At 38.0% G+C, this 23,506-nt stretch overlaps 1 protein-coding gene across 3 annotated transcripts in view; it reads right to left on the bottom strand.

Annotated features, from left to right (window-relative positions):
* TMPRSS15 (transmembrane serine protease 15) overlaps positions 1 to 23,506 on the bottom strand; it is a gene marked incomplete at both ends in the record, with an annotated part of 111,096 nt that overhangs the window by 44,964 nt on the left and 42,626 nt on the right. For all 3 annotated transcript variants that reach the window (XM_079767362.1, XM_079767363.1, XM_079767364.1), the window contains 5 exons: positions 6,027 to 6,162; positions 8,062 to 8,212; positions 8,506 to 8,611; positions 16,809 to 16,958; positions 17,633 to 17,773. In XM_079767362.1, coding sequence (XP_079623488.1) covers positions 6,027 to 6,162; positions 8,062 to 8,212; positions 8,506 to 8,611; positions 16,809 to 16,958; positions 17,633 to 17,773 — 684 coding nt within the window. The remainder of the gene's footprint in view (positions 1 to 6,026; positions 6,163 to 8,061; positions 8,213 to 8,505; positions 8,612 to 16,808; positions 16,959 to 17,632; positions 17,774 to 23,506) is intronic.

The raw sequence follows: 23,506 nt of genomic DNA, 5'->3' as shown, positions 1-23,506 counted from the left end.
ACTTGTAAATTAGGAAACTACTATTTCTATTTTAAATGGATAACTTGAGCATTTGAGGTATTCAATTGCTTGTGAACGCTGTGTACATTCACTTAGTGTCAAAGTCAAAACTTCAACTCAGTTAATCACAAGTTCATCCCACAGCACGTTCCTATCTCCTATTGGGTTGATTAAACTCTGAATCATTTTGACCATCTGGTCCGAGCCACAGGCAGAGTTTAGACTGAGCCTCAATAAGTGGCGCTTGATGTGTATATGACATATTCTTGATGGGTATAGACAGAGAAGGAGGGAAGAAGGGAACATAAATGAAAGCATTAACAATTAAGGTCAATTATGAATAGATCAGAAGGGAGGACAGTCCTGTACACAGGACACTGAAGAAGGTATTTGAGACATAGAAAGAGTGATAATGGGAATAAGGACAGGTTCTCCCCCTGGAAAGGGTGAGAGAGAGAGGCTGAGAAACTCTTATGCTCCCACAGCGGCATTCCTCTCCTTGATTTTTTGAATAATTGTCTTGCAAAAGTTTCTGTAGAAGAATCTACTACAACCTCCTATCTCCCATTCACTTAATTTTAATGAATCTAAGTGCCATGAATTTCCTTCAATTCTCAATGAAACTCAGGGAGAAGAGAGTGTAACTGCAGAGACAAAAACAAACAAACAAACAACAAAAAACACTGCTTAGTGAAGACTTGAGAAAACCAGTTCCTCCTACTTCACAAGTTCAGCCATGGCCAGTGTGGCCAGTGGGGTTTTTGTTTTATTTTGTTTGTTGTTTTTGATGATCATTCTCATTTTCTCTTCAGGGAATAGGAAAATTTCAAAATCAGCTACTCCTACTAGCTGGCATTTTAGAGAATGTATTGAATTTTCACATAACTAAACGCATAAAAGTACATTATATGTCAATGAGCAGATAAACATACAACCTGGTTAAATGAACATATAACCAGAACCCAAATGTTGTCCAGTGTAGCTGTTAAGCTGTCAAGGCAGACAATTTAGATAGCATTTCTCTGCTGAACAGAAGTCTTGGAAAATTCATTCCTTTAAAATACTTAAGAAGTACTTTTTGAAATGCATTTCAAATATATCAAATAACTAACCAGTGGGATACATCTCTGATCCTTAACTTGATAACAAGTTTCAATTACCCTGAATACAAATAACTGCAAGGAATTGACAAAAGCACTTTCAGCCATTCTCTTTCTGATGACACCATTTATTTTAATGGGGTGTTGCTGTAATGGAAATGCAGCTTGTGCTTCTTAGTAGAGGAGCCAAAGACTCATGAAATGTAATTCGGGATATCACAGTCATGCTGTGTTATTAGATAAACCATCTCCATCCCGAGAAAGAGTTAAACAGCCTGTCTGGTACAGGGAACTCAATTCAACTACACTTGTTAAACTCTTTCATTACTTTTTTCTTCGAGCTGTTCTTTTGATTAATTTCTTACTATGCCAACAGGGGCCTCTGACATGTATGAGATATGTGTCAATGTAGAGACATTTATTATCAGGTGAAAAGGTGGAGAGCCCAACTTTCATTTAAGATAAGAGGGTTCAAATTAAAAATGTTTGTTAAAATAAACATCATTATCATAGTAATACACAGTCATACAGTATTGCAGAAAATACTTTGAAACTTAAAGTTGCAATATAAAATCTCTCATCCAAATCTGTGCTTAGTTTATGACAATAAATATTTCTATGAACAGGTTCTAGGGCCCAACCATAATGGTAATATTTGTATTCAATTTATGACAATAAAGTTCAATTGTCATTCCTTATGGTTTACATTGTACTTGTAATAGCAATGCAGCCAATGATAGCTCTAATAAGTAGGTAATTCATTTTAAAAGTAAAAAGATAAAAAAATAAAGTAGCGCAAAACACACTTATACCAAAGTATATGAGTAAACTTAACATGCATTTGCTAGGGGTTTGAATATCAAGTCACACTAATAATAAAAAAGGCAAGCAGTTCTGCTGAAATATGAGAAGGGAGGCCCTGGCTGGCAGCCAGCAGCTGCTAGGGACTCTACCTGTGCATGAATTTTGTGCACTGGGCCTCTAGTCAATTATAAGAGAGGTAGATAGGTACTGATTCATTTCTACATGAAGAACTAAAATTAGATTATTTAGCTCTAAGTATAATGTCATTCCTATAAAACTCTACAAGTAAACATTTGTTTTGTCCTGGGAAATGGAAAATGGCTTAAGAGTGACCAAGTAGAGCAAAACCTGTAGAAATAAAGGGTGACTATTAAAATAGCTAAAACTATAGTTTTTTTTTTTCTTTTTTCCCCCTTAATTACTTTTAACAGTCACAAAAACAAGTCAGAGGATTAAAATGTGTATTTCTTTTTGTATGTACCTATTCTATTTAGTAGGTGTTTTGTCATGAATCATCCCAATTGTGCTGCAAATTAGCTTGATATTTGTGCAATAACATGTTTACTTTTTAAAGTGTTCTCCATACAATACCCACATTTGAATGAATTGTGCCAGTGTCAGAGGTCAAGGATGGATTATAGAGTGATTGAAGTCATAAAATGGAAGAATTCCTGCATTTATGAAAACGGAACTTACATGTCCCCAAACTGGAAATACAGGAGGAAACTGATTTTTTTCTACTCAGTTACTTGTCTGGGATTACTTTCTTATTTAAATGCACAATAAGAGCTAAAGAAAGGCTATTAGCCAGTCAGCCAAGGTTTCCTTTTCTTTCTGCTTAAACAAATCAGTGATCTGGAACCAGGAAAGCTCTGCTCAAATCAGAATTTCACCGCACCAATTGCAAATGGCATTAGGATGAAATTGTTCGGAATGCATTTGATGGTAATTAACATTTTCTGCTGTGCTAAATATTGCCCTGCAGTGAAGCATTTGGAAACTGGAACGAGTATTCTCTGGGAAAGTTCTGAAGTTTATATGTTAAAATCAGATGGGTTATTCTACCCTTATCGTTTCCCTATTGTTAAAATATGCAGGGATATCTTAGCTCCTTGGTATTGAGGTATCTTCTTTCTCTCTTTTGACTGGAATAGATATGAGGACAGCATGACTTGTATGAGGTTTTAAAATGGGAAATAATATTTAAAGTGTTATTTATGTATATAATATTATGTACAAAAATGATCTCAAATTTCCTATTTTAGGTAGTGAGATTTGTTACTTTTAAAATATCAAGCCTATGGCTATGTTGCTTCCACCTAAAATTGTTTTCTTCTTGACGACTTACTGATGAATAGAAGAAAATGCTGGCAGAAAGGATTACATAGGAAATCCATTGTTTTAAATGATTCTAATATCAAAATAGCAAGATATTGCTAATACTTGGTATCCATAAGAATTATTTATCAAACCAGCAGTGATTTTAATAATTATAATTTGTTTTTTGCATGAAAATGTTTTAGTTGGGTGTGGGGCACCTACACAAAATAAAGTGAGACAGTAATTTTTAAACAATGTCCCAAAGCCCAAATGATTGTGTTTATGTTGATATTTTCTCCACTCTTATCCCCATTGCCAAGAATTTCACTTCTGCTCAGCTGGTGTGGCTCAGTGGTTGAGCGTCGACCCATGAACCAGGATGTAACGGTTCAGTTCCTGGGTTGTGGGCTCAGTCCCCAGTAGGGGGTGTGCAGGAGGCAGCTGATCCATGATTTTTCTCATCATTGATGTTTCTATCTCTTTCTCCCTCTCCTTTCCTATCTAAAATCAATAAAAATATATTTAAAAAAATAGAATTTCACTTCTTGCCACAAGTTTATGGCCAATATTATTAAGTGAGGATGCATGGTACTTTCTGCTTTTGTTTCACTTTTTGAGTGTCTTTCTGTGTCTTATTTAATGCTTCTCTAAAGCCTTTTCCAGTCGCTCTCTTCCAAAGTCCTCTATCACTTACATCTCTCATCTATTAATTTTAAGGGCACATAACTATATATTGCTTTTAATTTTTATTTATATTAATTATATATTTATTTTTCCATGTATCAATGGTTATTGCTACATTTCACATTTCTTATGTGGTACTTTGTACATAGTAGATATTTATAAAATTTGAAAGAGTGTTTGAACTATTAAGGAATTTACGTATAACCCCTACAAGCATCTAAACATGTTAATACACAGGACAGTAATTATAAATTAGCCTTCTGGTGGGATATAAGTGCACTTTCGATATGGTCTCAGGAGATCAGTATGACCATGTAAATACTAGCCTCATCTTAACAGCAGCTCATTTGTAATGTGTTCTCCAATAGCAGTCATTTACCTTTTGAGCTTTTGAGTTGTCAACACCACTCATCTAAAAAGTCTATTTTTTTTTAACTTTAAGATTGGAAAGGAGGAAAACATATAGTTTTGGAATTAAACCAGATTTGGACAGTTTCGCCAAATCGCTTTGCTGATGTGACCACGGGGAGAGTTTCAAGTGTGCTTGGAAGGAAATGGGAATTGGCACAAGTGCTGGTTGTGAGCTCAGCTCCATGACAGAACAGAAACATCCATACAGTTTGACACAAGCAAAGCTGTGGAGCCGGAGCAGCTTCCAACCACCGTACTCCAAACGCAAAAGGGAAGTTTTACATTAAAACTACAATGCGGCCCGGCCTGTGTGATCCGAGGTTACAGGTTCGATTACAGTCAGGGCACAGGCCTGAGTTGCAGGCTTGATCACCAGTGTTTATGTTGATTTTTCATAATAGGGGGTGTGCAGGAGGCAGCCTATCGGTGATGTTTCTCTGTCATCAATGTTTCTATCTCTCCATCCCTCTCTCTCTTAAAAAAAAAATCAATAAGAACATATTAAAAAAAATAAAACAAAAAACCGCTGGATGTTCCCAAGAAGGCCTCTTATAAATACAATAAAAAAACAAATAAAAAAAACTACAATGCAGTGAAAACATCCCAATTAAGGGAAAACGGGTGTTTTATTTCATCCATTATTATTATTGTTATTTCCCTGTCAAATACCATAGTCTGAAAGTGATTGTCTCCTTTGACATGGATAAGATGAATGGTGATGTCCCTTTGCCTCTAAATTGTGTTTCCAGTTTGTGTTAAGAGCAAAGGTACAAAGAGGCTCCATTTTTTTCTTTTTTTTAAAAAAATATTTTTATTGATTTCAGAGAGGAAGGGAGAGGGAGAGAGAGAGATAGAAACATCAATGAAGAGAGAGAATCATTGATCGGCTGTCTCCTGCATGTCCACTACTGGGGATTGAGCCCACAACCCGGGCATGTGCCCTTGACTGGAATCAAACCTGGGACCCTTCAGTCTGCAGGCCAATGCTCTATCCATTGAGCCAAACCAGCCAGGGCCTTTTTATTCTTTTGAGTTAAAAGATCCCTTAGGGCATCAGAAAGCTTGGTCACTGCTCAACTGCACATGTTAGTGGCTTCGTGGAAGGAGCACAGTGCAAGGCTTTCCGGTCACCATTTCTGTGACCTAGGTCTGTATAGTCAGAGTCCAGGCCCACTCACTACAATTAAATTATACTGGAAATAGGCTTGGTGGGTTTCAGGCTAAATCAAACTTCTTTTAAGGACTTTACTGCTCCAGAAGAGTATAAAAATCTTAAAGCTTCTTCCCAAAAGACTATAGGCCATGCCACATGGACAATAGAGTGTTGGCTTGTATTTTAGTGAAAACAAACTGGGAATGAGCACCTTCATTGTTTTCAAAATCAAAAACGTCTCAAAATTATCATAAAGGTGATGCATAACAATGTACTGAGTGATTTTAATTATGGTTTTATGTATATCATATGTACTATTTTGCTGGCTTCCACTTTACTTATATTTTAAAATCTTAACCCTTTGCACTCGCTTGCTTTTTTCTCGATTCCTTTATTCTAATGCTAACTGTGTCGAGTCACACTCGACATCCGAGTGCAAAAGCTTAAATCTCCAGTGAAAAATACTAGGCCAAGTTTAAAAAAATAAGTCAAAAAAGATCTTCCTGAAAATATGAATGACTTAATTAGGGAAAATACACATTAAGGTTACTTACTAGGAAGTTCTGGTGGAAGAGTTGGAACCAAAGTTGGCTCTGGATAAAGACTGACATTGCAAATCCCATATGTTAGGCTAATGTCATCCAATGCGATATCACTCAGGAACTTGTTTTTAAAAGCATTAAAAGACACCTGTAATTCAGAGAGGCATATGAAAGGATTCTACTCTAACATTCTCTGACTTGATTCTTCTTATGGCCCAATATTTTCTGCAGAACCAATACTGCCATCTCCAAATATCTGAGAACAGGTTACTGCACAGGGAAACGTTGGTGGATCATATTTCTCAAGGTCTTTGTTCTGCAACCAGCTCCCTCACTCTGTGTTCATGCTAGTCTAAATTTTCAATAGTGTTTTCCCTTCTGAGTTAGGTAATATTGCCACAGTTTCTGTCTCTTCCCCTCTCTCTCATGATGTTGTCCTACTCCATTGTACTCTGTATTGTATATACAATGTCCGACAGGGGGAAGCAAACTTCTTCCAGATTCTTCCAACAATATTATATATCCAAGTAGCTGTCTGCCTTCTCAGAGCATATAAGCCCTGATTTGATCATTGACATTGGGAAGAGGGGGACAAGGGAAAATCTGAGTACAATTTGATCATTTAGGGCCAGCTGATACTGGTTGTAGTTTACCCCAAAAAGTGTGAGACACTGCGTGAGGGTGATGCCCAAAGGACATAGAACTAGACTGGAGAGAAAGGTCCATATGAAATAAATAAATATAACTGAATATCTGTTTTATGCTAATTGCTATGCAAGGTACATACTTTATACTTCATCGTATTTCGTTTTCCCAACATTATACAGTCATCTATTCACTCATTCGTTCATTCATTCCACCTACTTCATGGCAGGTGCTATTCCAAATCAAGATGATTCTGTCCCTTTCATGTTTGTGCAAGCTGAATTTCAAAGACACGTACGTGATTTGTTCAAGATGTCACAACAAAGTGCCAAGACCAAGGTGACAGTATTTATAAAGTTTCATGCTGTCACCCTGCTTGAAGAGCTACCTTTGAAAAAGTGGCTCCAGTTTTATTACTTTAAAAAAACATGTTCAGTGCGTTGGAGCCAGAACTGGCCACTGCAGTGCTTACGTCCCTGCTTCTGCTGGTTTCTGTGTTCCCTTGAGGTTCCATTTTCTTTATCCTTCCTTAAATTACCACAAAGCCACCAAAGATGGAGAGGAAAAAAAGGACTTCTTAGAATGGAAGGATAGACTCCAAAAAAAGGAAAGAAGAATGGAAGAAATACAGGCGAGGGTCATTGATTATTGCCCACTTTATACAAAGTCACAGGAGAAAACTGAAGGCTTTCAAGGACAACCTCGATCCAAAAATACATCTTCTAAAAGTTACACTCTCTTGTCTGAAGTTGCCCAATTAAAACATTGTTAATTTGGTCAAACTATTAGCCTATATCACCCCATATTTTAATTGCAAGTGCCCTTAGGAAGAGAACACATGAAGCTGTTATCTGAAAAATTAACTCACCCTAATGTGAAATAAACGATTGGAGATTTCCCAATGACACAGCCCATAGAGTTTGTTTTTAAAGGAAATGCAGATTAAGTCACAGGGAGGCAGGGTGGATGGATACTGACAGGTGTGGATATGCGGATAGGAAAGGACATTCCCAGAAAAATGCATGGCTGATATGGGTGGTATTTGTAAAAAGTTGGAAGTCTAATTAGGCAGGGTCATAGGAGGACATGGTCAGCTTGTGCTAGGATATTGCTGAAAAAAGCTGAACTATCCTACAAAGTTTCCATGGATTGTATGGCTCTTTATAATTAGTACTATCCTGAAGCAAATTGTTCCTCAATGAGTGGTTTTTAATAAGTCAATGAATAAGTAAAAATAGAGGCACTCAAAGATTAAAAATAGAAGGTGGATTAGGAAAGGAAAGTGTCTTCGCTATATTTAGAAAATAAATTAAGTTTTTCATCATATCACCATAAACTATAATCATATCACCATTTTTAGAATACATATAAGTGATTTTAAAACAGAAAATATTTTGCCGACCTTAAATTCCACGGTTTCATTTATTGTTACTTGTCCATAATTCCAATTATTCCCATAATTTCCTTCCTTTTGGAAAATGTTCTTCTCCATGTTTTGGTCACTGCTGATATTAATGCTTAATTTATAGACATTTTCACCATACATGTGATACCTAGTTTGGAAACAAGCAAAAATGATTCGATTTCTACAACATTAGAATAAAGGCATTTATGGGTTCTTCTAAATCCTTAACTATCTTTGAAATACCCCCTTTTCCCTTGTGAGGGAGTTGATGGAGAAAGGGTGGAGAGTCTCCCAACATCTTACTTCTTTATCAATTGGAAAAGTAATGGTGAATTTATCAAAACTTGGGATAACATCTTAGAGAAATCTGAGCCTGGCAACATGAGAAAGGCAATGCTACTCATTAAATAATATGGTATTTAACATGGGCCTACAACATACCAGAAACTAAGGCAGACTGGTTCCAAAGTGGGGTTCAAAGGGAGGCTTAAAAGTCCTACTCTTTCTGGTCTCCCTCCTGGTCCAGTTGGGGTGGAAATGTAAAATCCTGTAAAACCAACAAAAATAGTTTTTCTTCACTTAAATATTAGTATTTTCATTATGTGAGATATTCATAAGCAGAAAAGAACAACTTTAAAGTGAAAATCTGAGAAAATATATTTAGGTAGAGCACAAAGGACATTAGACTGAAACCCAGAAGGCACTGTCTCTGGCATAACAAATAGTTATTTAGGAGAGTCACTTCTCAACTCTGGACCTTCCAATTTATAAAACAAGAGCCTTGCACGGGAGCACTACCAAGAATATATCAAAGTCTGACTTACTGATTGGCTTGATGTGATTGTTTCATCATATTATCACGTCCAGATACCTCTTTATTTCCCATTTATTAGATGTTTTAATTATTTCACTCCTTAGAGACCATCAATCCATGAGGGCATTTAGATATACCAGTGGAATAACTCCTGATACATGCAAGTATTTACAAATTTGAAGACAAAGTCGAGAGTTTCAAAGGCCATCAGATTTTTAGTCCATCGACTATACTGTATTTCTCTAAATAAGAAATTACCTAATTTTATAATGGTTTCATCTTCCATATTCCTTTGAATGATAACTAATCAGATCACAGAGAAGCAGATAGCATGCTAATCCACATAAAAGCTTTTTAAATAGCTCAGGTTACTGAAAAAAGTACTCTCAGATGTGAAATTTATTATTCCAACCAATGATTTTAGTCATATGAAGTGTGGAAAGAGTTTTTGGGGTGAGACTAACTTGGAACATTTTTTTAGGGGAATTTAAATAGTTTAATTCTTAGTTTGTAGTTCAGACATTATGACAGAAAATAAGAATCATATAACAAAATATAAAACAAATATTAGATAAATCTAATTTTATTGAAATATAATCCTATATAATAAAAGGCTAATATGCAAATTTACCAAATGGTGGAATGACTGGTTCCTATGATGTGCACTGACCACCAGAGGGCAGATGCTCACGGCTGGTGAGCAACAGTGCTAAGGCTGTCTGACTGCTGGCTGCGGCCCAGGGAGCAAGCCTTAGCCTACAGTCGGACATCCCCAGAAGGCTCCCGGACTGCAAGTGGGTACAGGCTGGGCTGAAGGACCTCCCTGGGTTCATGAATTTCATGCACCAGGCCTCTAGTTCTTTGTAAAATGCTAAAATTTAGTGTTTATTTGAAATCAAGCATCTTCTCTCTTGTGCTTTCTAACGTAATTTTTTATAGGCAATGTGGTATATAAAATTGACATTTATTTATAACACACATAAAAAGGACAAGGCATGAATAAAAATGCTAGTAGAACTACCAATACATATATCGGAGTATATTTAGAACAGTGAGACAGTAAGTATTTTATCAAGGCTAAAACTTTCTCTTCCAATTGTACCTGTCAAATCCTATTAATTTTTGAGGTAATTTAAATCAGATTACTATCTCCTTCAGAAGGCCTCTCTTGGTCTTTGTAATTAGATGTGGCCACTCCTTTTTTTTTGATTCTCAGTTACAAGTGTACTTCTCTGATGTCACTTAAAACTCGTGTATGTTTATGTCCAAATGTGACTTTTTAAATTTGCTAAAACTTTACAAAAAGGAAAGACATTTGGTAATTTTTTTAATGTTAATCTTCACCTGAGTATATTTTCCCATTGATTTTTAGAGAGAGTGGAAGGGAGGAGGAGAGACAGAGAAACATCGATGTGAGAGAGACACATTGATTGGTTGCCTCCCACACAGGTTCCAACCAAGGAAGGAGTCTGTAACTACATGTTATACTATGTAGATTCATGTCACACTAATTTGACTTGCTTTTTCATTTTTAAATTTGTTGAAGTAATACACAATGATTAAATAGATATTTTTCATTACTATATGAGCATTTCTATACTCACATGATAATTTATTTTAAAATCCTTCAACTTTCTTAAATGTCTTTGAGAGCTCTTGGAATTAACTGAGAGTCAGCTTAAAACCCAGAAAATTGAACATTTTGTCAATTTAAGCACACAGTGAACCGCTTTCTTGAGCCATTGGGTCTTCCTTCTCTCTTTTCTGCTAATTTGTCCATGAACTGACTCTAGCCTTCCCCCGCTCAGGATCCCAATTAAAGAGAAAAAGCACAGGATACATGCTGAAGCTGATGTAGAGACAGCAGCAACTCAAGAGATAGTAGAACTTTCTGGAAATTTAGAAATCCTTCTCAAGAAGAAAATAGGTTGATATAAACCACTTTGTAAGTTGTGAATGCATATGTAAAACCAACTGAACCCAGTAGATAAATATTGAAAGTTTTAGATTGGAGAATGATCCAAATTTAGATTCTACTCATATTAAAAAGTAATATTATTTTCTAAAATTCAACATTACAGGACACATAAAGAAATAAAGATAATTACTTTGAAATCACCAGAGTTATACTTATTTTATAAAAACGTTTATATGCTAAATGAAATGCAGATACCTAAATGACTTAAATTATTTTTAAAAATTCAACAGTATAATATTTTCCTCCCCAGCCCACCACTTAGAACAATACCACAGCTAATATGTATCTGTTGAGTCCTGTGGCATGAAAAGAAACTCATCATAATACCAAAATTTTATATAGTACATTTCACGTGCCAGGTATTTTTCTATTTTTAAAACATAATAATCAGTTTAATGCTCATAACATGCCTCTAAAGTCAGTGTCTATTGCCATCAGCCCCACTGTCCCCATGAGGGAGCTGAGAAGAGAAGACAGATAACTCGCTGAAATGGCAGAGCTGAGACTTAAACCTCGCTAAGACTCCAGGCTCTCTATTGTAATGATCTTTCCTACTACACTCTGCGAACCTCCCAGCACCAGACACAACTGTGATTTCACTGACAAAGGCCAGCCACGTCTGTCTTCTTTAGTGACCTCTACATTTCAGAAGTTTTCACGTTACTAACCTCATTTTCTTTAATTGTTCTGAACAAATGGGCTACTCGGACCATCCCGAGATGCTGCCCAGAGTCTCCATCAATCCCCTTTGCTTCTGAGAGGGTCAGAGGCACGCTGAGTCTTTAGTGCAGAGATTTAGGAGCTGGGGCTCCACCAGGAGAGAGTGCTTCACAAAAACTCCAAAAGTAAAGGGGCTTCGAAGTGCCTCCCCAAAGCAATGTCAATTCAAAGGTTATCTGCTCCATTCAGACGTTCCTGTCATCTGAAGTGGAGGCAGAGAACAAAAACCCCTGCAAGGATAAGGGGAACACACAGCAGGAGAGACTGAATTCTCTTCCACTTCAGAGGTAGGATGTTTTGACATAAAAAGCAGGTTGGAAGAAAAATGCCCCAGTGGGGTGGGTGGGGTGGGGAGGAAATGACTGGTAGATTAGAAAATCGCTGGTCTGTGCGTTGGAGAAGACCTATTAAGCCCTCTCATCCATTCTCATTACACGGCTGCCTCTGTTGGGCTCTGAACTGCTCCGACTGGTCTCCCTTTAAATAACTCCCGCTACACGACTTTCTCCAGAGACTTCACTTCTGACCCGACTATTTAAAACCTCCACCTGACATTCGACCTGCTTCACTTTGGTCAGTTTCATCTTGTTTCTTCAGTTATTTAATCTGTTCGCAAGCCGCACCATGTCTCTCCTGTAACATACTTACAGTCTTCACATATCAGTGAAATTATTTTATCTCTTATTCTGATGACATAAAAGTAGAAAAATCATAATTTGAACATCAAAGATTTCAACTACATAAAAGGCGCCTGTCACTGTGAATAGCTATAAATGCTTTCTGCACTTCCCTCTAACTACTCCTGTTCAAGTGGGGGAGAGACTTTTTTTATTATAGTAAAGGGAAAAAGTGGTCCAATTATTTGACTGTTTTAGGTCAGTCTTTAGAGAGTCGGGGTGATTATCACTTCAGAGTTAGTCTTCAGCTGTGTAGATGACAAATGCATCCACAGAGAACTGGGCCCCGAGAAATAACTTATTCAAAGAAGATTAATTAAGACTATGAATGTCATAATTTTTAATATTAAACATGTTTGGTTTATTGGGATTGCCCATCTATGCAGAGTACATATTGTTTTGTTCATAGGTCCACACTGGTAACTCACTTAGCAGGATCCTGTTAACTTTCAGATTTTGTACAGAATCTGACCTTCTTCTCACCATATCTGCTCCCACTGATCTGACAATCCCATGTTCTCCTCTCGGGCTCAGGCAATCGCCTTCCACTAGTCTCTCTGACATCATTCTTGCCCTTCAAACTATTTTACCAGTCAGTGTGAATCTTGTCACTTCTATGCTCAAGAACCTTCCATAGCTCCCCATTTCACTGAGGAAAAAAGCCAAAGCCACGGAAGACCCATTTTATCTGAAGCCTACGGGCTCTGTCTATTTGCATGTCCTCTGGCTTTTCTTCAAACTGGTCAGGCATGCTCCCTTTGCTCTGGTTTGGTCCCTCTGTCTGGAATAATCTATATTTTTAATTCCTTCAATTCCTTAAAGTTTTGATTCAAATGTCACTTTTTCCATGAGCCCTCACATGATCACCCTATTTAAATTTGCAATATAGCACCTTAACACCTGCCTTTCCCCCTTGCCCTTACAAAACTGTATATTGTCCCAGAGTACTCATTCAAGTTTAATATACCCCCAAAATGTAATCAGATGTCATGCATATGCCTTATTTTCTCATTTTCTTTGTTAGAATCTGTTCCATGACAGCAGAAAAGCTGGTTTATTTTGTTCACAGATATATTTTGAGAGCCTGAATAGGGCCTGGGGCTCAACAGATTCTTCTTGAATAAAGGAGTAGAAGAAGAACTTGAATGGGTCTTTTAGCTTTGAGCATGGAAATAGATGAAAAGTAATTATTTTCTATTAAGAAATATGATGATCAAATTGAAGTAGTGTGATGTACCATATTGTGTTATTCTAGGAATGCCATTGTTTAAAGAATACAGATTAGTCAGGTATATTTCTACCCTGAAAGAAAATTAATCCTTTAGTGTCCTCTTACTAGATGAAATTCACATTTGACATTAAATCAGCCATTTACTTTTCAGGTTATAAAAAGGAGACTATTGATCTTTGTAAAAGAAGTGGGCATTGATAATCAATTATAATGCACATATGCTCAGATCCTTTTTATGTTATAAGCAATTTCATTTAGTCAATAACTCACTCATTCAGAAATGATTTATTGAGTCAAAGTTGTACATTCATTTATATTTTCAAAAATTATTATATATATATATTAATTAGAGTCAGGTACTGAAAATGTACTAAGAATTAAAAGATTTAAAAAAGACAATATTCTTGCTCATGAAAAGAGCACTATGGTGAAAAGAAACAAATAAGAAAGCAAATATAATGCCATGTAATAAGAAAAACAAAAGAGGTGCTTATAATACTTAACAGAAAGGAGGGTTTTAACTTGGAGGTTCTGACCAGACTTCTTTTTTAAAATATATTTTTATTGATTTCAGAGAGGAAAGGAGAGTGATAGAGAGATATAAACATCAATGATGAGAGAGAGTCTATTGGCTGCCTCCTGCACAACCCTACTGGGAGGGATCGAGCCGGCAACCCTAGCATGCACCCTTGGCTGGAATGGAATCTGGGACCCTTCAATCTGCAGGCTGATGCTCCATCCACTAAGCCAAACCAGCCAGGGCTGGACAGACTTCTTAAAAGTAGTGATACATAATCTGTGTCCTTGATGCCTAGATTAATGCATGATTAGATGAAGATTTTTATGCTTTTTTAATTGAATCATACTCTAATCAGTAACCTACACACAAATCATATTGTAAGATGGAATTTTGTCTAAGAAAATTATCTAAATGCACAAATTTCCATTCGTTTTGTAATTTTCCTTACTTTGTAAGATCTACATTACCTAGATTTGTAACTTTCTGTTCAGTGATTACATTTGGTATTATGAGTACACGCTTCCAAGGTTTTTATGGGTGGTCTTTCTACTATGAGTTCCTTATCTCATGATAATCCTTGTGATTTCTGGTTTTATCAGTCACATATTATTATCTCCAATGTTAATGTTCTCACCAGAAGTCCAATTCTAATATCACATTCACATGAAAAATGTACGTACAAATCACAACACTTCTTTAGAATGAGCCCTTCCCTAGTCCTTCAGTTATGGACTGAATGATTGTATCCCCAGCTTTCCCCTGCCCCCCAATTTATGTGTTGAAAAGCTAATCCCCAATATGATGGTATTTGGAGATGGGAGGTAATTAAGTCTTTAGGTTGGAACCTTCATGGTGGGATCAGTGTCTTACAGAAAGAGACAGGGAGAGAGCTTGCCTTGCCTTTGCCTTGCCTGCCTTCCTTCCTTCCTTCCTCCCTCCCTTCTTCCTCCCCCCTCCCTCCCTCTACCCCCCCCCCCATCAAGACATCTGTCTGTGAACCAGAAAAAGGGTTCTCACGAGACCCCTACCATGCTGGCACCCTGACCTTGGACTTCCAGACTTCAGAACTGTAAAAAATAAATGTTTGTTGTTTAAGTCAATCAACTGGTGGTATCCTATCTAATAAAAGAGAAACATGCAAATTGCTTGTACCTCCGCTACACACACAAGCCACACCCACCAGCCAGTCAGGAGCAAGTATGCAAATTAACCGAACCAAGATGGCAGCGGCCACAGAGCTGGAACAAGCAGGAGGCGGTTGCCCCTGGCGATGGAGGAAGCCAAGCTTCCCCCACCCTGGGCTGCCCTGGCCTCCGCTCAAGGCTACAAAGTTTCAATTATAGAAGATAAATAAATCCCAGATACCTGCTTCCAGCCTATGCTTGGGTCGCCAGAGGGCGTGGTTGGCCTGCAAACCACCACAGGCCCCTCGCCCAGGCTGCTCCACGCCCCAAGGGAACCCCCACCCTAATTCGGGACACCCTTCAGGGCAAACCAGCCAGCCCCCACCTGTGCACTAGGCCTCTATCTTATCTAATAAAAAAGTAATATGCAAATTGACTGTCACTCCAACACACAAGATGGCTGCCCTCATGTGGACACAAGATGGCCACCACAAGATGGCCAGCAGGGGAGGGCAGTTGGAGGGACCAGGCCTGCAAGGGAGGGCAGTTGGGGGTGATCAAGCTTGCAGGGCAGAGCAGTTGGGGGGACCAGGCCTGCAGGTGAGGGCAGTTGCGCGGGGGGGACCAGACCAGCAGGGGAAAGCAGTTAGGGGCAATGAGGCTGTCAGGGGAGGGAAGTTAGGGGTTACCGGGCCAGCAGGAGAGGACAGTTGGGGGGGACCAGGCCTGCAGGGGAGGGAAGTTGGGGGCAAACAGGCCTGCAGGGGAGGGTAGTTAGGGGTGACCAGGCTGGCAGGGGAGGGCAGTTAGGGGCAAATGGGCTTGCAGGGGAGCAGTTAGGCATCAATCAGCCTGGCAGGGGAGTGTTTTGGGGGTGATCAGGCTGGCAGGCAGAAGCGGTTAGAGGCAATCAGGAAGGCAGGCGGGCAGGCGAGCAGTCCTGGATTGTGAGAGGGATGTTCAACTGCCCATTTAGGCCCAATTCTACCGGGATCAGGTCTAAACGGGCAGTTGGACATCCCTTGATGGGTCCCAGATTGGAGAGGGTGCAGGCTGGGCTGAGGGACACACACCCCCACCCCATGCACGAATTTCGTGCACAGGGCCTCTAGTTCATTATAACAGCATGAAAGGACTAAAACAGCTTCTCATAAGTAAACCTGTCTCTATTTTAAGATAGCATGATATAGTACATTAAAAATTCTAAGAACTATTCTTAAAAACTATTAAAGCATTCTTAAAAACTATTACAGCTAATAGTAAGTTCAACAAGTCCACAGGGTACAAGATGATATAAAAATGAATTGTATTTCTATCGCTAACAATGAACAATCAGAAAATGAAGTTAAGGCAAAGTAGACCAAAGTTCAGAAAAGTTAATGACCACAAGTCCACTTAATTGATAATAGGGGCCAAATCTAGGGTGACAACCCAAGCCTCCTTGTCTCTAATGGACTTTGTACACTTTTCAACATCTTGTGCATATATAGGGAAAATAATATATTCTGAAAACACCCACTTTTACTTGCCTGAATATTTGGTAACCATTTTCATTTAAATGCATTTGTTAGTTTATGATTTATAAACGGAAGAAAATCTGAAAAGACTGTCTTGCATTTTACACTAGTAAACAACACACAGCACTTTCCTCTTGGTTTATGAACTAAATATGAATTATACCTGAAACATTGCCCAAAGTGTGGTCCCAATCCGGTCCAGTGAAAGGAGGAAAGGTGTTGCCCTGAACCCTTTCCCATTCATTATCATCAGTGAGATCCTGGATCCAGAAACAAAAGCCATCTTCAAAATCACAGTTAATTTTCTCATAATCTGTGAATTAAAAAAAAGAAAACATTTCAAATTTAGTCCACATGGGACTAGTTGTAACAGATTGCATTGAAAATAATCTAAACTTATAGAGGTTATAATTAAGTGGCATGCACAAAATCTTTCTTAACTCCGTTTCACTCCATTTTAGTTAAAAAAATCCAGCTTTTTGCCAACAGTTTTAGAATAATATCTTTCTTATACTCCATTAAAACTTTAGCAAAGATAAGCTTCTTGGTTTTTTATTTTACATCTGACCTCCACTGGCTTACCTACATAAACTTTGTCCCATATTTTGCTTTCTCCCTATTACTAACTTTGGTACTCTAGTAAAAAAGAAGTTAGTGTAGAACATCCACAGAATCAGTTTTAAGCTAATTTAAAAACTTTACTTTGAATTCTTGCAGTATATAAAATTTAATTATTTTATTGATTTCTATTTTTCCTCAAATTAGTTATTTGATTCTTTTTGAAGAATATTAACTATCTTCTAATTGCTCATTCTTTTCTAAGTATTTAGTAGAGAGAGGTATACATAAGAGATATTCATTAAAAAACTTGTCTAATAAAACAGATTACAAACTTGTTCTAAAGTGTTAGGTTCTGCTACTTTTAAAATTCCATTACAATATTAAAGTATCTGGAGATGCGAAGGCTAAAGAATAAACAATACTTACTAGTAAGTTCTCTGCTGTTAAATGCACTGTATGCTGCACGAAAGCCAATATAATCATTTTCATCTGATTCTATAAGAAAGGTGGCAGTAACTTGGTTGGAAAAAATTCTAATTGTGCCAGGATTAGTTTCCGAGAGAGAAGCTACAAAAGAAAATGAAAGTACATATCTATTTATCCATCCATCCATGCACCTATTGATCTACCAATCTACTATCAATCTATCTAATGCCACTCAGGTAACTAAAAAAATTAATCATAGGATTAATTAATTTTATTTTAAATGACTCTTCTTCTAAACATTAGAAAAACAAATTATTATACATGTTTATGGCTTGAAAAAACCACATTTTAATTTTTAATTACTTAGCTACACCACATACACATAAATATATGCATTCTTTACTGAAAAAATTTTCTCTAAGAAACATGCTATGCTAACAGGGGCTAAACTCTGTCACAATAATAGAAACAAGAGCACTTCTTTGGATCTCTGTCCATATACTAGTAAACGTAGGACCTCAAAATATTACGTGGTGACTTCAGGATTTTTTCTACTTTATGTTGATTTTGTAATATTGACTTACATTGATTACATTATTTCTATTGCATATTGGTTTTATCATTTTTTTGTCTTGACTTTAACCTATGTAAGGAATATTTTTACAGACTTGTGATTCTCAAGAGTTAGAATAGTGCTTGGGATATAGAAAATACTCATATGACGATTTAAAAAAATTATTGTTATATGAAATTTGTTTTTAAGCAAATGTATAATTTAACATATACATTCACAAAGGGGATGATATTGCTTCTAAAGGGGTAAAATTTGGTTCTCAGGGGGAAAATCTGAATTTTTAAATGTATGAAGCCAAGATATGCATATAATGTGTAAACAGATATACAGACTATCTAAAACATCAAACTATCATGGGAGAGCAACTAGGTTAAAAATAAAGGTTTAGCATTTTTGTTTGATAATCTGAACTGGGTATCTGATTTAGGTTTCTGAAAAGTAGCACACCTGCAGGTTAGAGAGAAAGCACCTTATTGAGTTCTAAAGAAAGACCCTTTTATGAACTATTGAAAATTCTGTGCTTATCACGTAGAACTTAGTAAAGAAAGTGATACATAAATGATGATTTCAATAGAAATAAAAGCAAGAACATCATGGACAAGTGTTGATTCACATCTTGCTCTTTGCCTCAAAAATGTTGCATGTCACTCTTCCAGTATTTTCTCACAAAGAACTACATTGATTTAGACTCCTCCCACCATGACTTTTATATAACTGTACCACCCAAATAACCCTAATATTGAAAATCTTGGTAGTCCATAAGTGTCCAGTTGCTTAAAGGATGCGACTCTCCTAGAAACTTTGCTTCAAACCCATCTAACTCTCTCTTTCTGGCTTTCCTTTGCTTAGCAATGGGACTGTTTTTGGACAATGGCTTCTGGTTGGGTCTGAATGCGGTTCAGTGGCACCCTGGATGCTTGTACTGTGGTGGATCCTCAGGCTTTCTAATGGTATTGTACTAGCCTCGATAGTTCAGAGACTTATGTCCTTGAGGTCCATTACCATGCTCCAGAGATACACACACACTTCTGGAAATGGTGTAGCTTGTTTGTGTCTGTAGAGACTTTATAAACTTCCATCAGATTCATAAAGCCTCCTTGACTAGAAGGAATCTCAGAACGTGGATCCAGTGGAAGGCACGTACCCGATGCCTCCAGGAAGATAGCAGCAGGTAGTGGTTAAGAGGAGGGGCTCCAGAGTCAGCAGGAGAGTTAGTTCTGACTCCATATCTTACTAGCCTTCTCCGTGTCTCAGGGTCCTCTGTTATAACATCGTAATGCTTCCCATAGAGGTTTGCAATAAAAAGGAAACGAGTAACTTTCCTGTGTTACAGTGACTGGTGTATAGTAAATGCTCAATAAATACTATCGTGCCTCCTTCTCCCTAAATGGGTTGTAAGCCCTGAAAACACAGAGTTTATACCTAATGCTTTCCGTGCCTCTGCCATTCTGCCAGAGCATCAGAAACGTTTAAGCAAATTTGGGTGCCAGATCAATATATGAGTAACCAGAGTGACAGAGTTTGCCTACATAAAAGAATCAGGTCTGAAGTTGAAAGAAAAGAAGTTTCCTAGTGATTTTTAAAGGCTGGATTTTTCTAGAGCAAATACATTTTTAGACAATAATTCCTTACAAAAATCCACTGGCTTCTACTGAAACCATCTTACACGTCTATAAATATTAATTTCCATATACTGGCCAAACCGTCATATTTAAATATGAATAAACTCATCATTTGTCTTTTAACAGCAAAGCCCCTGGAGAGTAGGTCTTGTGAAAGAGAACGGCATGGAAGCATGAATAAGATACAAGGGAATTTGAAAGGAGAGCAATGGGCAGGAAAGACACTTTCTACAGAGTATGAGTCTAAAGACATAGCCCCAAAATATTGATTCCATCCAATCTACAAGAGAAGAAATTCTGCCATTGGAGTATGGTCTTTGTACGTTATAAACATTTTGTTGAGTGCTCATGATTAATTTGGTATGGTGTTAAGTGCCGGTGACATGGGGAAGAAATAACCAAGTCCCCCTATTAGAAAAGTTCAGATTGGTGAGTTATAGGAAAATAACTTTGGAATTAATCTATATGGGAAAAATGCCATAGGGGCATCAAGAAGGTGTATGAGGAAATCATCTTTAATTTATCGGGGAACTATGATTGGAGAGTCTTTGAGAGCCTCTGGGAAGACCAACACTTTAAATCAGTGCTTGTTAAACTTTTTTATATAAGTAATCCTATCAACAGAAGTGAGTGAATGGCCACTTCTAAGTTAACAAAAAAGTGTTTGAATCAAAGTACAAAGTCAATCAAAATGCTTGACTTTGAAAAATATTTGCATGTATTATTTAATCCCATATCCGCAATATGATTATTTTTGTTGTAGGGTAAGTTGACAATTCAGGAAGATCCACTATGTTTATTATACTCATGTGTGCTTAACTTTTAAAAACAGCCACTGTGGAAAACAGTATGGCGTTTCCTCAGAAAATTAAAAATGGAGCTCCCATTTGACCCAGTAATCCCACTTCTAGAAATATATCCCAAGAAAACAGAAAAGACATATGAATCCCTATGTTCATAGCAGCACAATTTACAATAGTTAAGATTTGGAAACAGCCTAAGTGTCCATCAGCAGATGAGTCCATTAAAAATCAGTGGTACATCTACACAATGGAATACTACGCTGCTGTAAAAAAGAAGGAATTTTCACCATTTGCAACAGCATGGATGGACCTGGAGAGCATTATGTTAAGTGAAATAAGCTAGTCAGAGAAAGATAAATATCACATCATCTCACTCATATCCTATATAATAAAACCTTAATATGCAAATTGACCGAATGGCGGATCAACCGGTCACTATTACGCACACTGACCACCAGAGGGCAGGTGCTCAATGCAAGAGCTGCTCCCTGGTGGTCAGGGCAGATGCTCAATGCATGAGCTGCTCACAGGGGGAGCGCCACTAAGCCGGCTTAGGACTGATCCCCTCGGGCCTAAGCTGGCAGATGGACGGATATGTTGTCAGCAATTATTTGGGAATTGAATGACAGCTAAGTGCTTGGGATAAAAAGAACGGCATGTCAACCACACACTCAGAAATACATTTTCTCAGCTTGGCAATTTGAAATCAATTTCAGTGTGCTCACCCAGGCTATTTTTATTCAATTTCTTTGAGGATGTACAAAATATCTATGTATTTTTCTGAACAAAACATTAAATTAGCACACTTGGAACTTATAATCTTCCACCACTTTCATACCCAGTATTGATAATTATTACCATCACCGTATAGAATATTGCACCTAAAACACTTTTGAAATACTTCTCCATCAACCTATTCTGACTTACATCAATTCCTATAATTATTTAGAAAAACTCTACTGCACTCAAAATCATCTTCTTTTATCTAATGCCTACCTTCCTCTGACACTTTTTTACCAGTTAGAGAATTTTTACATCATGATTTCATGTAATAATGACTGAGTAATGCCTTTAGAATTTGTTTATACTAACTTACTCCTAATCAAATATATAAGAACTATTTTACAGTACTGGATACTTATACTTTCTTGTACTTTCTCTAGACAATGTTATTTTCCTGATTTTAATGAAAATATTTATATATTTTCAATGTGAGTAGGATAATAATAGTATTTGAGACATACATTCTGAACTGGAATTTTAATGAAAGTGAATCTTGTATGCATCTCTTACATAAAGAAACTTGCTAAAATATTTAGAAAAATATGGGATTGTGAATCAGAAATGCAGGTCTTGGCATTATTCTAAAAGTAACTTCAGAGTTATGAGAAATAATATTGTTGTTCATTAATTACATACAATAATATCATTATATATAAACCTGTTGTTTAAACTCAAATCAACATATATGAAGTTTTTGTCAGGCTTTGTGCTAGATGCTAGGGTAAGATATTATTGCCTTTCTTGAGAAAAGGTATAATTAAAAATTTTTAAATGTAATTTTAGTAGTCAATGTCATTTCTCATGTAATTTCCAAGTTAAAATTAAATTATTTAGCTTTCAAAAATTTAAAATAGATTTATATTTCAAAAAGACCTTAAACTACCTATTTGTTATTATTTAAATACTAGAGGCCTGGTGCATGAAATTCATACATGGGGGTGTGTGTCCCTCAGCCCAGCCTGCACTCTCTACAATCTGGGACCCCGCGAGGGATGTCTGACTGCCTGTTTAGGCCCGATCCCAGTAGGATCGGGCCTAAACAGGCAGTCGGACATCCCTCTCAAAATCCAGGACTGCTGGCTCCCAACTGCTCACCTGCCTGCCTTTCTGACTGCTCCTAACTGCTTCTGCCTGCCAGCCTGATCACCCCCTAACCACTCCCCTGCCAGCCTGATTAATGCCTAACTGCTCCCCTGATTGCCCTTAACTGCTTTCCCCTGCAGGCCTGGTCACCCCTAACTGCCCTCCCCTGCAGGCCTGGTCCCTCCCAACTGCCCTCCCCTGCAGGCCTGGTCCCTCCCAACTGCCCTCCCCTGCAGACCTGGGTCCCCCCAAACTGCCCTTCCCTGAAGGCCCAGTTGCTCCCAACTTCCCTCCTCTGCCAGCCTGGTCACCCCTAACTGCCCTCCCCTGCTGGCCTGGTTCCCTCCCAACTGCCCTCCCCTGCTGGCCATCTTGTGGTGGCCATCTTGTGTCCACATGGGGGCAGCCATCATTGACCACATGAGGCCAGCCATCTGTGTGTTGGAGTGATGGTCAATCTGCATATTACTCTTTTATTAGAAAGGATAGAGGCCTGGTGCACGGGTGGGGGCCAGCTGGTTTGCCCTGAAGGGTGTCCTGGATCAGGGTGGGGGTTCCCTTGGGGCATGGGGCAGCCTGGGTGAGGGGCCTGTGGTAGTTTGCAGGCAGGCCACGCCCCCCAGTGACCCAAGCAGAGGTCCTGGTATCTGGGATTTATTTATCTTCTATAATTGAAACTTTGTAGCCTTCAGCGGAGACCAGGGCAGGCTAGGAACTTGGCTTCCTTCATCTCCAGGGAAACCCAAGCCTCCTGCTCCCCCTGTGGCCGCAGCCATTTTTGTTGGAATTTATTTAACTTCTATAATTGAAACTTTGTAGCCTTGACCGGAGGCTTGGGCTGGTCAGGGTGTGCAGGAAACTTGGCTTTCTCCATTGCCAAGGAAACCCAAGCCTCCTGCTCACTCCATGGCCACAGCCATCTTGGTTGGGTTAATTTGCATACTTGCTCCTGATTGGCTGGTGGGCGTGGCTTGTGGATGTAGATGAGGTACAGTCAATTTGCATATTA

Source organism: Cnephaeus nilssonii (genome assembly GCF_951640355.1).
Source record: "Cnephaeus nilssonii genome assembly, chromosome: 3".
In the NCBI taxonomy this organism is placed as follows: Eukaryota; Metazoa; Chordata; class Mammalia; order Chiroptera; family Vespertilionidae; genus Cnephaeus; species Cnephaeus nilssonii.
This window is presented reverse-complemented; position numbering and strand designations above follow the sequence as displayed.